At 38.2% G+C, this 16,905-nt stretch overlaps 1 protein-coding gene across 3 annotated transcripts; it reads right to left on the bottom strand.

Annotated features, from left to right (window-relative positions):
• Positions 1-1,584: 1,584 nt before the first annotated feature.
• On the bottom strand, positions 1,585-10,728 carry LOC137099370 (mediator of RNA polymerase II transcription subunit 15-like). Of its 3 annotated transcripts, none has more exons than XM_067476121.1 (6): positions 10,557-10,728; positions 9,345-9,432; positions 9,149-9,200; positions 7,661-7,827; positions 6,844-7,221; positions 1,585-1,629 (listed from the first exon to the last, which is right to left on the bottom strand). In XM_067476121.1, the coding sequence occupies exons 1-6, from the start codon at positions 10,622-10,624 to the stop codon at positions 1,600-1,602; spliced, it is 783 nt and encodes a 260-aa protein (XP_067332222.1). In that variant the 5' UTR covers positions 10,625-10,728; the 3' UTR covers positions 1,585-1,599. The 3 variants fall into 3 exon arrangements, with proteins under 3 accessions (XP_067332222.1, XP_067332220.1, XP_067332221.1); XM_067476119.1 differs by lacking the exon at positions 1,585-1,629 and adding an exon at positions 5,248-5,415; XM_067476120.1 differs by lacking the exon at positions 1,585-1,629 and adding an exon at positions 5,248-5,412.
• Positions 10,729-16,905: the final 6,177 nt, after the last annotated feature.

The raw sequence follows: 16,905 nt of genomic DNA, 5'->3' as shown, positions 1-16,905 counted from the left end.
GTAGATACCGCATTGGCTGCTTCGGCCCGTTTCTGTTATGCGTTCATTTCGCCGCCATATTGGACCGGGCATGACTGGCTTGTAAACAAATTCAAAGAATTATGGGAGATCTGGGTTTCTGAACGAAAAATACTAATAATGTTCGATTTGGTGAATAATTGTGCTGACGTCCCTTTATAAATGTATATTTATCTGATGTACATAAAGTTTTGTATACAACTAAAAGCATTCAATGACAATGACAATGAAATTCAAAATGACAAATACATATTAAATAACATATATTAATATTACAAGCTGTCTAAAAATATTATGGCCAAAATATCATAATATAGTGTAAGTTAATTACAAAATGAGCCCAACAGACTCATTCATTTGGCTAAACACACTCAGACCAGATGGATGCTTACCCATCATGTGTTATGTCTTGTTATGTCTTGCCCTAATCTCACTCTTGATATTATATTGACTTTTCTATTGTCTCTTCCCAATAACATAATATTTCCCACTCCCTCCTTAACAGTGAACATTTCTGATTATGAAATTATGAGTTCTTCTTAAGGTCTTGAGCCTGTGTTCCTCTCTTTCTCAAACCTCTGACAGTGGTAACACCTCATCAGCTTTCTAACGTGTAACCCAAAAAGCCTAACGTATCATTATTTAGGATGACATGTTTTGTTTGCTAAATATTCTTACACAAATAGATATATCTGAGATTAAAGATATAAGATGTTTCTGTCCACAATTCCCCTTAAGCTGTCTTAAGGGTAATTAAGATTTCTATAGCTTTTTATGGAATTTACATACATTATCACAGAGCATTTGCTGTTCAATATGGTAAATGGCAACTTATATAGCGCCTTTATCCAAACCGCTTTACAATGTTGATTCCCTTTCACCCATTTACACACACACTCACACACTGATAGCCGTGGCTGCCATGCAAGGTGCTCACCTGACCCATTAGGAGCAAATTGGGGTTCAGTGTCTTGCCCAAGGACAGTTCGACATGTAGCCGGGAGCTGTGTACATTGTCATTCTCAAACAAGTGTCCTTTGTCGTTCTGGTGTAGGTACATTGCTGATTGTGGCCCTGAGGTGTTGCTTCTCCTGTGCTGGGCCATGCTCTTGTGTAGAGGCTTTTTGGTTTCTCCAATGTAGAGCTCTGAGCACTCTTCACTGCACTGGACTGCATACACTATGTTGCTCTTTCTGTTTAGGTATTTGATCTTTCGGGTGAACAAGTCTTTGTCCCAGAGTGTTGTTGGGTTTGAAGTGAACTGCTGTTGGTGTTGTTTTCTGAAGATCCTTTTGAGCTTCTCTGAGACTCCAGCCATGTAAGGAATCACCAGCTTTTTTCTTTTAACTCTGCGTCTCTGCTCTGTCTGTCGTCCTTCTGTAGGATGTGGACATCTTCTTGTTTAAGACCCACTTAGGATAACCGCAGGCCCTGAGAGCTGTCCCCAGATGTCTATCCTCCTTCTTTTTGGCTTCAGAGTAGGTGGGGATGTTTTGCGCCCTGTGGTGCAGGGTCCCGATGACTCCTAGTTTGTGTTGCAGTGAGTGGTGGGAGTCAAACCGTAGGTACCCCTTAGGAGCATTAGGAGTGTGTGTGGGTACAGTTTGGATGCTGCAAGAGAAGACCGATGTGCTAAGAAAGTGATGATGCGAATGTACTCAATATACTAACACTGTATACTAACATTAATAGCTCTGTTTCCTTGGCACAAGGCACTTGTCCTTGATTTAAACGTGGCATTAAACAAGAGTGTCCCTTTTTACAAATTTTATTTGATTTTCATTATAAAGTCTATCCTAATTTTAAACCAAAAAAGTAAAAAAAAATCTAAATCTATTATTAGCTAATGGTTACAAAGAGACATTGCTTGTGTCCTACTTTTAAAAAAGCCTGTTTCAGACTATTTGTGTTTATACCTTGATCAGAATACGTGAGCTGCTAGTGATTCACTCTGATTCCAATTCATTTGGAAATGTAAGACATAGTCTGTAGAAAGGAAAACATTTATTGGACAATATTCAGAGGGTGGCCGTAGCATTTGAAGGGGTAAATTCAAGATTCATTAGCTAAAGCTTTGTTTAGTTCATAGCAATTAAACAATGCTGTGACACTGAGGTTGTTGGTTCTTTATTCCAAACTTACTTTTTGATTAGTCTAGTGGGTTAAGATTTTTACTTCCCTGTAATTTCAGTTCTAATAAATTACCTCTTAAACATGCCCTTGATACATGGAAGATCACTTTCGGACACAACTTCACAACACACACGTGTATTTTTTTAAATAATCAACATGTCACATACAAAACGGGACCATTTTCCTAATGAAAATAAATTAAAGAGGTGAATTGTCCAAGCAAACAATCATTGCTTTTTACCAATATTCCTGAGTGACAAGAATTTATTCCTCTAAATGACTTACTCTTATCAAATTTTCATTATAATATGAATCCTTTTCAGGAATGATCCCCAGATTACCGATTGGTGGAGTCTGGAGGAAGCTCCTAACAAACATTCCCATATGAGATATACTGTAACTTCTGTTCAGAGTCAATATCCAAACTCTTTGTGTCCTAATATTACAGTTTTTCACCATTGCTAAGATGCGTTTAATGAAACTGGGATCTAATTGATCTCTCTCAGTTTTCAGCAAAGACAAATCATACAATAAAACAGTAGAGGGATCAGGGAATTTCCTGGTAAGACCCAGATGAAGGCTGTTTGTAACTCGTGAGTGTGACTTTCTTGACATAAAGCATATCATCGTGTGTCTTGAAGCCTTCTGTTCACTTTCTGATTTTTCAGATATGACTTGTAGTTTCCTATTTGTTGCACTGTTTCTGAGACAAAGTTCTTTTCTGTCATGTGTCTGTTCATAAACACGTATTAGACACAAAGAAACTGCAGCTAAGTGTCTCTCGGCTATCTCCCATCTCTCCCTCTCTCATCTCTATGGAAACGGTCGCTTTCAGATAGTGCATATAATAACAATAATAAAAAATTCTAATAATAAATTATCCACTATAATCACATTTTAATATATATATTTTTATTATTTAATCATTATAGTAGTACTAGGCCAAACTGTTGTTTGTAGACTTATACCAGAAAGGAAAACTACAATAAATCGAAAAAACAAACGTTATTTGTTTTGAAATCGTTGCAACATTTTTTAAAATTAAGTTAGATAAAACATCAGTGTGAATCTATGACTTAGTTTACTTGTTTGACGTGAGAAACAATTTAAAATGCCATCTGCTGCTACATCTTGGCCGATCCTGTCTCAGGATTACAACAGAGTTTACTCGACTGTCAGACCAAAACTAGCTTATTGCTACTCCTGATCGCAGGAAAAGGAACCGACTCTGCCATGTGAATTTGCGAAAGCCACTGTAAGGTTTTAGCTATTGATGAGTTTTGATGAGCTTTACTATGTTCTGCTGGCTCCCCGTTTGGATCAGTCCTTCACACTTCAGGTGGATGCAAGCCAGGTTGGAGTGGGTGCGGTTTTACTTCACAAGGTATTGATCATCCTGTTGGTTTCTTTTCTAAAAAGTTCACCTCTTATCTAACTATTCAGTGGTGGAAAAAGAAGCATTGGCTTTAATTTGAGCTTTGCAGCATTTTCACGTTTATCTCGATTCAGCAAAGCCAATACTTATAATATATATAATATATAATGACCATAACCCACTTACATTGTTGAACTCTCTTCAGAATCCTAATCCGTGGCTTGTGCATTGGGCTCTGCTTGTGCAGCCTTATAACCTGGTTATTAAACATATTAAGGGCAAAGATAACATCATGGCAGATGCTCTTTCCCGTGCACCTATATAATGCTTGCGCTCATTGTTAGTAACACGTTTCCCCTGGTTCTTTGCAGTCTGTTCTTCTCCTCTTAAATTGCTCCAAGGCGCAAGGGTTGCTAAGGTGGGAGATGCTGGTTCTGGTGTGTGTGTGTGTGAAGATTGTCTCAGGTAAGCTCTATTAATTCGTCCTGAGTTTATGCACCTGATTAAAGCTAGAGTACCCTGTTCAACTGTCAATTTATTGCAGTTAGAAATACAATGGTAGTAAGGTTCAGGGAAGGTGTGATGGCCTAAACCAGATCTGGGTTCTGTCTTTGTCCATGTCTGGTTAGCTGTGTTTTTCCTTGTTTTCCAGGAAGCCAGTGGGTGGAGCTGAGATTTAGGCCTATTGTGTCAATTGGGTTGAGGTTCCTATAAAGGAGGCCTCAAAGATCGGCTCAGTCTCTTCTCCTGGGCCTGCTTGCTGAGTTTTCTCTGTTTTGTCTACATGTCTTTTGCACTTTCCATCCAACATTGCATACGACACTGACATGCTTACAAACATGACTCGAATCTTTCTGTACTCAATTGAAATATGTTACTTGAGAACCTTGTGTGACCTCCCTTCTTCTAGAGTTCGTCATTTGTAATGTTGATGTCTATGTTATCAATTTGATTATGTTATGCTTTTTCTTCTCATTAAAAAGTCACTGAACTATGACATCTTCATGGCATTAATGGCATCACATCAACAGAAGATAAAAAAAACTGTTCCACCAAGTCCTGTGCACTTAAACTAAAAATCTAAACAAATTGTTCCTATCTGTTCTAATTTGCACTTGTGTTGCATGAAACAGAAACATGCAAGATTGTTTTCCTGGTTTGTACCTCACTTGTAAATTGCTCTGGATCAAAGCGTCTAAGCCAATACATGTGAATGTAATGTTAATTGCAGTTTATCTTCTTTTCACAGTCCTCACAGCCACATTTCAAGCATCACCATAGTCAGAATCATTGCCTTCTGCATAACATTCTATCAAGCTTTTTATATTTCACTATTTGGTTTGTTTTTGAACACTAAGCAGCAGTATCAAGGCAAAGTACTTTTTTTTTAGTAAAATATTTTTAATCTTGAAATCTAATACTACAGTGATGTCAGTATTATGTGTAATATGTGGCAAAGTTATTAAACGTTATTATTTGGACATAAAAGGTGAAATGAAACTGACTGAAATGTATAGCTAACGAGTTTGCTCCATGTGCTGACACCTCTCCGCTTAAATGCGAACACACACTGTAACTTCACCAGTGAAAAACCTTTAATTAGACACACAAAGCAAATACAGCACAGGTGCTGAACTTTAAACAATATATTATTTAATCACACTATTTATTAAAAAGCAAGGAATTATGTAGAGGAAAGAAAGTGGACTGTAAAACAAGACTGAAGACAAGAGGGAATTTATTCAAATAGCAAATCCTGAAGATGTTCAGCACAAAGTACAAGATGGACATTGGAAATGTTGAGTTGCCTTTTTAGTCTGGTAAAGAGCCTGAGCCTGCTGCCGCTATAACTGTAGCTGCACAATCTGTTGCTGCACCGTCTGCAGCTGCTGAGACAGGGAAAAAACATTGTTTTGATTTGTAGCTAAAATTAAGATTTCCTGTTAGCATGTCACGTGTCATATATGATTAGGCTGTATATCATGCTGATGATATTGTTACTGAATAGGATTCTAGTGGAGTGCAGTTGAATTTTAATTCATAGCGATAAAGAGCAGTAATCACTATGTTATGTCGTGATATGTTGTAACCTCTTAAACCTAAAGCAGTTGTCAGTAGCTGGACTCCTGCAAAGCTGTATTTTAGGGGTGTTTAGCATGATTATTTGAATGCTCTGCACCAACTATACGGTTGTGGTCTGATTTTTGCTCCATTGCCTGATACTCCAAAAACAGCACTAATTTGTTTTTCTGAGACTTTTTTGGTCCAGGTAACTATAACAACAGAAAAATATTATGAACGAATTTTCATGTATTCATTCATAATATTTTACTGGTGCCAAAATGACAGTCTACATCAAATATGTGCATCCCTTTTATGCGTACAATGGGAACTGTGAGATAGTCTGGATCACCCAATTGGGGTTTTAAGAAGCAGATTAAGGGGCTGTGGGTTGGAATGAATATCAAACTTTAATACTCACTTGGAACTGACCAACATTATTTAAAGTTTTGTTGATGACCCAAATATAAAGTCTTTGGGCAGAACTCTAAGCACTATGTCTGATGAAGACCAGGCGCTGCTCAATATCCAGCTTAAAGTATCTCTATGGTGAAGCATGGTGGGGGCAGCATCATGCTAAGGTTGTGCTTCTCAGCATCAGGGACAGGAAGATTAATCAGAATTGAGAGAAGGAAGAACTATCTAACGCATATAGCAAGGACAATGCATGAGTGGCTTCAGGAGACATTTCTGACTGTCCTTGAGAACTCCACTGAACATTTATGGAGAAACCTGACAATGACAGATCACAAACACTTCACACCCAATTGGATGGAGGATGGGAGGATCTGTCAGGAAGAATTTAATAAGCAAACAGTCTATATCAATGTGTGAGACGGTAGGATAGATTTAGTGAAGAACATTCTGAGCTAACAACTGTATTAACAGTGTGAATAGCTATGTACATGGGAGTATTAAGAGAAAGAGTAAAGTTCAGTTTTTGATTTTAATGATTCTATAAACTTTTTATAATTCTAAAATTAAAAACAAATTAAAAACGATTATAATACACCTACAGTCTTCAATTGGTTCAGTGTAAAATCTGATAATTCGAGTACAATTTCAGTCATACTTGCGTAGATAAGGCGGCACTCTTCTACTGAGGAGAATATCAAACAGATTCCAACTCACCAACAAAAGGCAGGGAAAATCTCACGTCCCCCAAAAGTTTAACACTGCACGACATCAACTCCACATTCTCTGTAAATATGCAAACATTTTGACTTTTTCAATCTCACCTGGAAGGTCTGTCTCACCTGCTGTTGCTGCTGACTGAGTGAAGACATGGGAACATGCTGAGCAGATGTCATCTGTCCAGCCAGAGACTGAGGCATGATGCCAGCCTGCTGCTGCTGAGAGTGTGGAGCCATCTGACCTGGCTGAGCTTGAGCCTGGGCCTGAGCCTGCTGCTGCTGAACCAAATGCTGCATAGCCTGGGCCTGGGCCTGAGCCTGGGCCTGAGCCTGAACCTGAGCCCGGGCCTGAGCCTGGGCCTGGACCTGAGCCTGGGCCTGGGCCTGGGCCTGGGCCTGAGCATAAGCCTGTGCTTGGGCATGTGCATGGGCCTGAGCCTGCTGCTGCTGCTTGTACTGTAGCAGCATCATCTGTTGCTGCTGGATCCTATTCTGGTCCATCTATGCAGACAGGGAATAAACATTGTTTTGATTCCTAGCTAAAGGTAAGATTTCCTTTTAGCATATCGTGTGTCATATATGATTAGGCTATATATCATGCTAATGATGTATAGTACAAGTTAAATCCCTTTAGGTTCATCTGTCTTTATATTGTTACTGAATAGGATACTAGTGCAGTGCAGATCACAAACACTTTTCACATCCAATTGGATGGAGCGTGGATAGATCTGTCAAAGGCCACTTAAAAGAAAAGGTCCTACTTAAAAAAAACTGTCTGAAACTGCCAACTGTTACCCACAGATAATCACTGTGAAAAAACAATCCTAACTTTCTGGTGTTCTGAAAGACTCTGGAAGTTATCTTTAGTTCCACTAAAGTTACCACTGTGTTATAATGTGTAAGAGTGTATTCAATGTGGTGCTTTAGTATTGTTGAGTACCTGGTTCTGCTGCTGGTTTTGGGCCTGCTGCTGCTGCTGCATCTGCTGCGCCCACATCTGCTGCTGCGCCTGATACTGCTGTTGGATGGCAGCGTTCTGCTGCTGCTGAGCCTGCTGATACTGGTACTGCTGGAACTGCTGGATCTGCTGGAACTGCTGCTGCCGTACTGCAGAGTGAACAAGAGGAAGATGAAGGTCTGACCAGGTGTACAATTCACAGCCATTCTAAGAAAAGCTTTGGCATCTCAAACACAAACAATGTGCCAAAGCAGAGACTGAAAGTGAAACCAGATCTGATGAAACTATGCCATTTAAATGCAGCCAGCATCCACTAAACACTCAGGATGTGCATTTACAGCAAACACACACCACATGGAGGAAACACACTCACTGGCTTGTGGGTTTCCAGCCACGCCTGCCATGGCATGCTGGCCTATCTGCATCGTTCCCATGGCCCCTATTGTCACCCACTGGTGCACCGGTGGGGCGAGGCCCCATTCCAATGCCACCCGGGCCCCCTCCAACCCGTCAGGTTATTCAGGGCGTCATGGGATTATTATTTTATTATCATTACATTTCCACTGAATACATTTTTGAAAAGTTTTCCATATAGCAATATATGTTCAGTATATGTCAAAGTAAACTATAGCACCAGATTTAAAAATAAATACATAAATAAAAACAACAATGTTGATGGTGCAAAGTATTATATTTAGCCTTTAGCCTCAAAGATGCATTGATCCCTGTCTTTCTCACAGTTTTTTGTTGTTTGTGTTTTGTGTAGGGCAACACCGGATCTATCTATCTACCTACCCATCTATCGATCCAACTTAGAGATGGAACATTTATTGAATTGTTTGAAAAGTTTGTTCTCTAGTCCCAGGTCTGATATTTTCTTTTGTCACAAATAATAATTGAAATTGAATTTAATTATTATCTAATTACATGTGTAGTGAAACTTTTCACTTTTGCTGACAATTTATAGACAAAACATTCAATGGATTTACGAAGAAATTAATAAAGGAAAACAACTGCTAGTTGCAATCTTAGACCAAGTGCTGGGGTAACAGTAGCTAATTAATTTAACACACACTTAAAGATCATCTGGTAATTATTGACATGTTGTAAGTAACATTTTCCCAGTGACATTTTTGTCACATCAGCTGGTGATTTTAATAAAGATGACACCCGACTTATCTGGGGTACAGAAATCAATTTTTGCTAAGCATAGTGGTCAAAAACTTTATAATGCCTGAACTTTCAGGAAAGTAAACTTAAATATGTTAAACCAGGGTTTTGGTGAAGGTACAGAAATGAGCATTGTTTTTTTTAAAGAAATAAATGTGCTCTATCACTCTCTGTGTGGAGGAGCTGTCCTCAGATATTGGTCAAACACAACTGGAGAAAACAGAAACAGAGATGAGAGGCTTTACTCAAAACTAAGTGACTGACTAAGTATAATTTTTTTGTCTTGGTTTAAACACTTACGAATGTCTCTGTAGTGTATGATCAGCCTTGCCACCAATGATAGATATTCCTCCTTAAAAAATAGGAAATAAAATAAGAGTGAGAAACATTTTATCATCACAAAAAGGATCGTACTTTTGTGGTTTATTGGATTGAGGATTTTAGGCAACTCCTTCCCTAGAAAAAATAAATAAATCTGCACGGTTTTAGTACTTACTCTGGTTTTGGCTTTGAAATAAACGTGGTTCTCCATATCTGCGCTGGAGTCTGCATGTGCCATTCCTGCCTTTCTCATTGCTTCTTCACTGGAAGGAAACGCAGAAACCACATTCATTACTTTTCAAAGGAAATAGCAACAGCAAACAACACTTTTCCATTCACACATAATGTACATGTCACACTGATGCAAGTTTCTCTACATTCTTTACCTGATTTATGACATATTAACACTTTTGCTGTGTTGAATGTGTTGCACAGTCACCTATCTTAATTCTAGGGTTATTTGATGGTTTCGCGACAACTTTAATAATTATCTGGTAATAAACTGTTAAAAACTTTTGGAAGGTCTTCCAAAATACCTTGTTGTGTAATTTCAGCACGAACATGGTCTTCAGAATGAATAGCGTTCATTCTAATTTTAGATTTAGGTCTAAGATATATTCAGCAAACAATTTGTGATTTGTGATTCTCAAATGTTGTGAAGCAAAATCTATATTTGTGAGCAAATACTGTCTATTTAACTTCACTAAATATATATTGAGGTTATCAGTTACTTTCAAAACTCCAATTATTAATGTGAAAAACAAATCAACATAAAAAAGATCAGGTATTAGAAATAAAAAGACCAGGCAGTATTTACAGTGAAAACAAACTCCACCTTACCAAGTGACACATACAAAGTGACACATGCTTTAAGGCATGAATAAGTATACAACAATAAAATAATAAACATTATTGTTACATGGGCCTTGCTGCAATAATTCAGAGTAATGTAAGTGTTGGTACTTCAAGTATATCAAGATGCTAATATTTTGCTGCTCTTTTATTACTTTCACACTGCATCGCCTAGAAACAAAGAAAAAAATCGGATTTCTTTTTTTAACAACCGCAGGGAGAGTTTTGAACTTTTCTCAGTACGATCGTATTGGCCATCTTTGGAGTTGTGGCTAATGCTAGTGAATCAAATTTATCTGCGGTTTGTTCTGTTTATGGACGCCGAATTAAAGAGTAGAACCGGGTCGTTCGCAAGATACCTTTTGTTGTATTTCTGGAGCCGTGTTGAGTTTATGTTGTTACAATTTGGTCTTAATTTACAGACATTTTTACGTGATGTTTTCCAGCGGAGCTAACGTTAGCTTAGCTTATGAGTAGCTTCACCGAAATAGAGATTTATCTAGCTAAAACACAACAAACCCAAGAAATATCTCACATCTCATCCACGACTTTTTGTCGAAATTGAGGACTCCTCCAGTCGCTGTCCGGTCCGGGAACTTCCATCTCAGAAATGAATTGTTTTGTGAAGAGTCTTGATAAAACGTTAGATTTTGTGACGTTCCTTCTTCCGCTCTGACCACAATGGCGGACTGTGTCTCTGTGTCTGCACGCACATACTTTCATACGTAGATACCGCATTGGCTCGTTTCTGTTACGCGTTCATTTCGCCGCCATATTGGACCGGGCAAGACTGGCTTGTAAACAAATTCAAAGAGTTATGGGAGATCCGGGTTTCTGAACGAAAAATACTAATAATGTTCAATTTGACTAATTTTTTTTTTTTGGTGAATACTTGTGGAGACGTCCCTATATAATTTTATATTTATATGACGTACATACAGTTCTATATACAACTAAAAGCATTCAATGACAATGACAATGAAATTCAAAATGGCAAATACAAATCAAATAACATATATCAATATTAAACGCTGTCTAAAAAATATTATTTGCCAAAATCATCATAATATGTGTAAGTAAATTACCATTTGAGCCCAACAGACATCAATCTGACTAGACACACTCAGACCAGATGGATGCTTACCCATCATGTGTTATGTCTTGTTTAGTGACATGTGTCCTAATCTCACCAAATCTCACTCTTGATATAATATTTTATTTTATTTTGTCTCTTCCCAATAACATAGTATTTCCCACTTCCTTCTGAAGAGTGAACATTTCTGATTATAAAATTATGAGTTCTTCTTAGGGTCTTGAGCCTGTTTTCCTGTATTTCATAAACTGACAGTGGTAACACCTCATCAGCATTATTTAGGATTATATATTTTCATTGCAAAATAATCTAACACAAACAAATATATCTTAGATTAAAAACATTAGATGTTTACCCTTAAGATGTCTTTATAGCTTTCTATAGAATTTACACACATTATCACAGAGCATTCGCTGTTCAATATAGAACAAGGATTATTTGGCAACAATATGCAAGCCAGCTAATTATCAAGATCAGTGTTTTTAGATTGTAGATTAAAATTATATTCAGTAAATTCAAGAGTAGCTGCACGCTGGAAGACACACAGCTTCAAATCCGGGGACGCCTGCAGAAAGGGACAGAGAGAGGGAGACAGAGAAGGACAAAGACAACTACGGGAGAAAACACACAAAGGTAATGTCATACAGTGGTGATAGTATTTTTCCTTTTGTTTGCACAAATAATATGTCAAAGTTTTGGGTCACTGAATGACGTGTGGGTTTTAAAAAGATATTAAAAAATATGTGAAACCACACATTTCGGTGAAGATTCTCAGTCATTCAGGTTTGGATATCCAAAGACTAAAGCTCAGTTGGTAAGGCAGTCGTCAACAGACTACAGGGTCAGTGGTTCGATCCCCGGTCCTGGCTACGTGTCAAAGTGTCCTTGGGAAAGACACTGAACCCCAAGTTGTTCCAAGAGGGTTAGGTGAGCACCGTTCAGGGCAACTGGACTTCTTTCTTCTTGGGTAGAAACTTATCCAAGCAGCTTCTTCAGTCTGAATAAAGTAGATAGGGAACCCATCCTCCATAGTAGCCTTTGTTCCACCCTGGCCTGAATGGGCTTGTTAAGGTGGGAGGTGGGAGATGGGAACAGGGTGGAGTCATCAAGATGTAACCATTGCGACCCTAACTCCCTAACCTATAAGATGGGGTTGTTAGGTGTGGCCCTCTTGCTGGATGAATGAAGTGCTATTTATCTTCCTGGGGATGGATGAAAGGGCAGCATGAAAATTGGGAGACAGGTTGTGCCTGAGGGAAGGATTCTCCATGTGAACATAAAAGGCTTCACGTACTTCTCTCTCATACCATCTGTTTTCTCTGTCCAAAATGTGGACATTGTCACCCTCAAACGATTGTCCTTTGCCGTACTCTCTTCAATGCAATGGACTGCATACACTATGTTGCTCTTCTTGTGTTTAGGTATTTGTTCTTTCGGGTGGACGAGCCTCTGTCTCAGTGTGTTGGTGGGTTTGAAGTGAACAGGTATGTGGTGTTTTCTGAAAGTCCTAAGGAATCACCAGGTGTTTTCTCCGCTCTGTCCGTTGTCCTTCTGTTGGATCTGGATGTCCTCTTGTTTAAGACCCACTTAGGATAACCGCAGGCCCTGAGAGCTGTCCTCAGATGTCTATCCTCCTTCTTTTTGGCTTCAGATGTTTTGTGCCCTGTGGTGTGGTTCCTGATTACTCCTAGTTTGTGTTGCAGTGAGTGGTAGGAGTCAAACCGTAGGTCTGTGTGTGTGTGTGGGTACAGTTTGGTTGCTGCAAGCGAAGACCATTGTGCTAAGAAAGTGATGATGAAGATCAAGTAGATCCCAGTTTCATTAAACACATGCTAGCAAATGAAAAAAACTGTAATATCAGGACACAAAGAGTTTGGATATTGACTCTGAACAGAAGTTACAGTATATCTCATATGGGAATGTTTGTTAGGAGCTTCCTCCAGACTCCACCAATCGGTAATCTGGGGATCATTCCTGAAAAGGATTCATATTATAATGAAAATTTGATAAGAGTAAGTCATTTAGGGGAATAAATTCTTGTCACTCAGGAATATTGGTAAAAAGCAATGATTGTTTGCTTGGACAATTCACCTCTTTCATTTATTTTCATTAGGAAAATGGTCCCGTTTTGTATGTGACATGTTGATTATTTAAAAAAATACACGTGTGTGTTGTGAAGTTGTGTCCGAAAGTGATCTTCCATGTATCAAGGGCATGTTTAAGAGGTAATTTATTAGAACTGAAATTACAGGGAAGTAAAAATCTTAACCCACTACACTAATCAAAAAGTAAGTTTGGAATAAAGAACCAACAACCTCAGTGTCACAGCATTGTTTAATTGCTATGAACTAAACAAAGCTTTAGCTAATGAATCTTGAATTTACCCTGTCTAACCTCATCTGTCAGTTTGTCCATCACCAGAGCAAACAAGAAGGGGCTCAGAGCTGATCCTTGATGCAGACCCACCTCCACCTTAAACTCCTCTGTCACACCTACAGCACCTCACCACTGTCTTACAGCTCTCATACATGTCCTGCACCACTCTAACATACTTCTCTGCCACTCCAGACGTCCTCATACAATACCACAGCTCCTCTCTCTGCACCCTGTCAGAGGCTTTCTCTAAATCTACGAAGACACAATGCAAATCCCTCTGAGCTTCTCTGTACTTCTCCATCAGCATCCTCAAAGCAAATACTGCATCTGTTGGACTCTTTCTAGGCATGAAACCATATTGCTGCTCACAAATGTTCACCTCTGCCCTTAGCCGAGCTTCCACTACTCTTTCCCACAACTTCATTGTTTGGCTCATCAGCTTTATTCCTCTGTAGTTGCCACAGCTCTGCTCATCTCCCTTGTTCTCAAAAATTCATCAATTCTTCAAAGTTCTCCTTCCATCTTCCCATCACACTCCTGGCACCTGTCAATACATTTCCATCCTTATCTTTAATCACACTAACCTGCTGCACATCCTTCCCATCTCTATCTCTTTGTCTGGCCAACCTGAACAAATCCACCTCTCCCTCTTTAGTGTACAACCTAACATACAAGTCCTCGTATGCTCTTTGTTTGGTGTTTGCCACCTCTACCTTCACCTTACCTTCACCTAAAGGCTTTGCCTTTGTCCTCTTCATCTTCCTCACCACCAGAGTCATTTTACACACCACCATCCTGTGTTGTCTGGCTATACTCTCTCCTGCCAATGCTTTACAGTCACTGGTCTCTTTCAGATTACAGCGTCTACACAAGATGTCGTCCACCTGATGCTTCTACCTCCGCTCTTATATGTCAACCTATGTTCCTGCCTCTTTTGGAACAGTGTTCACTACAGCCATTTCCATCCTCTTTGCAAAGTTTACCACCATCTGTCCTTCTGCATTCCTGTCCTGAAGACCAAACCTGCCATTTAACTTATGTCCACTAGCCTCATTTGGTTTGCAAGTGTCTTTTGCTTGTGTGTGTGTGTGTGTGTGTGTGTGTGTGTGTGTGTGTGTGTGTGTGTGTGTGTGTGAGGTAAATCATTATAATCACATTGATTGATGAAAGCACAACTACAGAAAACATGCAACACACAGTTCATGGCTGTGTGTACTCCTCCTGTGCCTGCAGTATTGGAGTAAGGCAGCTGACCGTGTGGATGGGATCATGATTTAGTTTACAAGAGCCACTTCAGTACAATTGATGCCAAACCACTTTTCTATTGTCTGTATTTCTCTACTTAATTCAACACACTATTCAAATGTTTTCCTGACGAAATGTAAAATCTGTGAATGACAGAGATTTGGACACTTCTCACACTGTATTGAGATCATTTGAGTATTAAAATATACAAATTAAATAACTTTAGTCTGAGGACTGACCCTTGTGGCACTGCACAATCCACTCTTTCAGATCTGAAGCAGTAATATAAAGACACGTATCTGTGTTTATTATCAAGGTAACTCAGTAGCCATGACTCTGCAATGCCTCCAATGCCATGTCTTCCTAATTATTTGTGAAAAAAGTTTATGCCCTATTTTATTAAACACCATTTTAAGGTCAACAACAAATTCCTACTGTACTCTTTTTTAACTATTGTTATTTCTTCTACCAGATCTATTAGTGCAAATGCAGTGGAAAGATGGGTCCTAATCTGTTTTTCTCTATGAACTGATCTAACCTGGGCACAAACATTTTTTCAATAATTTGGAAAACTGAGGAAACTGATACTGCCCTATAGTTTGAAAATTGATATCTGATACCTAACATATATGAAGGGAGGATTTTAGCAATTACTTCAGTTTATGTGGCTGTGTTGTCCTTACTTAAGAATACATTTGATACTTTGAGTGTCCAGTATTATTATTATTATTACTATTATTATTATTATTACTACACTTTTTATTATTCTCCATGTGCCGCTGATATTGTTTTTGTTCTCTGCCAGTAATTTCTTGGAGTTTTTATCACACCAGTCTACTTATTTTTGTATTTTATTTAAATATTTATTTTGCACCTTTCAGCCAGATTTATTTTCATATTTATGACTCCTTTAATGAACAGTTTTATCATATAATTCCACTAATATTTTTATCAATTAGTTATAGGCTTTGTTTACTTTGTCAAAGTTCTCTTTCCTTAAATAATTTTTAATGCTCATTTGTAGCCTTTGTCAATTGTGGTGTGATTCTTGTTGGTTTACTTATTTGTTGTATCAAACCTAAACTATACATAAAATTATTTGATAACTTATGTCAATGTGGATATAAAATATGTTAATGTTAAAAGATGTCAATGTTAAAGTCACCATAAAAAAACACATCTTTTGTAGTGATTAACTTTTTATAAGTGTCTACTAATTGATCTTTAAATGCTTTTATACAAAACAGCCTGGTGTTTTGGACAAAAACGAATTATTTCATCATTAACCACTAATATACTTTGAATTTCTTTACATTTTAATTTTTATCCATCCAAAATATGAAAGCTGAGATGTAGAAAGAGTTTCTTTTTCACTTGAGCTGTGATTTCCATGTTGAACAGAACAAATAATATTTTGTTTTTGTATAGATGCATTTAAAGATCAATTAGTAATGTTATTTGTAGTGTTGCACTAAACTGAGTGGGCATTATGATGGGCGGATGATCCCAGCAGCTAGGGACGCCAAGATGTATTCTGCATAGCTTGCTTTTCTGTGCCCCTGTTTAACAATTAGTAGTGCTCTCTATAAGACCCTCATAGGTCGAGTGATGGATATCACCTGGAGATATAAAGACATAACCCTAGGTTTTCGGTTGGCTGCCCCCTTTTATAACCACACGGCTGTGATTCTGCTTATTTTAAAGCTGAGTGGTGATGCTTTGGACAGTTAAGGAGATGTAAATACTTTTGCCCTAATTCTGGATGGCAATCAGCGAGCATGACTGGCTGCATTGCATCTATAACACACACCCTGTGTTATCAGAAAAAGCAAAGAATGGAAATGAAAGAGTTACGTAGGTCTAGGACAGGCTCAAATAATTAGTCAAAAAATACTGTCAAAAACAACAGACGACTTGGGTCACAAGATGCAAATTGGCATGAAACTAGTGTAATTGCCATTTGGTTTCTAAATGAATTTGCAATTCATTTGTGTGCAACCACAATGAAATGAAAAAATATTATGTTGTAAAGAAGCTTTAAAAAGTATAATAATGTATTCACTGTAAAAACGAATAGCTGTTCTAACTTACTGTAAATCATTCTTACTCAGTTACCAGCCATATGCACTTCTTACCAGTTTTTATCAAGTGAGAGGTAATTTCAGGGCAA

The sequence above is a fragment of the Channa argus genome, chromosome 15 (genome assembly GCF_033026475.1).
Source record: "Channa argus isolate prfri chromosome 15, Channa argus male v1.0, whole genome shotgun sequence".
NCBI lineage: Eukaryota > Metazoa > Chordata > Actinopteri > Anabantiformes > Channidae > Channa > Channa argus.
The sequence above is the reverse complement of the archived record's forward strand: the minus strand, read 5'-3'. Positions and strand labels throughout refer to the sequence as shown.

Bases quoted from the DNA above. Each gene is read 5' to 3' on its own strand.
- LOC137099370 (XM_067476119.1), bottom strand. From the start codon at position 10,624: ATGGAAGTTCCCGGACCGGACAGCGACTGGAGGAGTCCTCAATTTCGA. The intron at 9,201-9,344 runs GTAAGTACTAAA...CTATTTTTTAAG, and splicing joins ATTTCAAAGCCAAAACCAGA to GAGGAATATCTATCATTGGT. The intron at 7,828-9,148 runs GTAAGTGTTTAA...TTCACTCTGCAG, and splicing joins CATACACTACAGAGACATTC to TACGGCAGCAGCAGTTCCAG.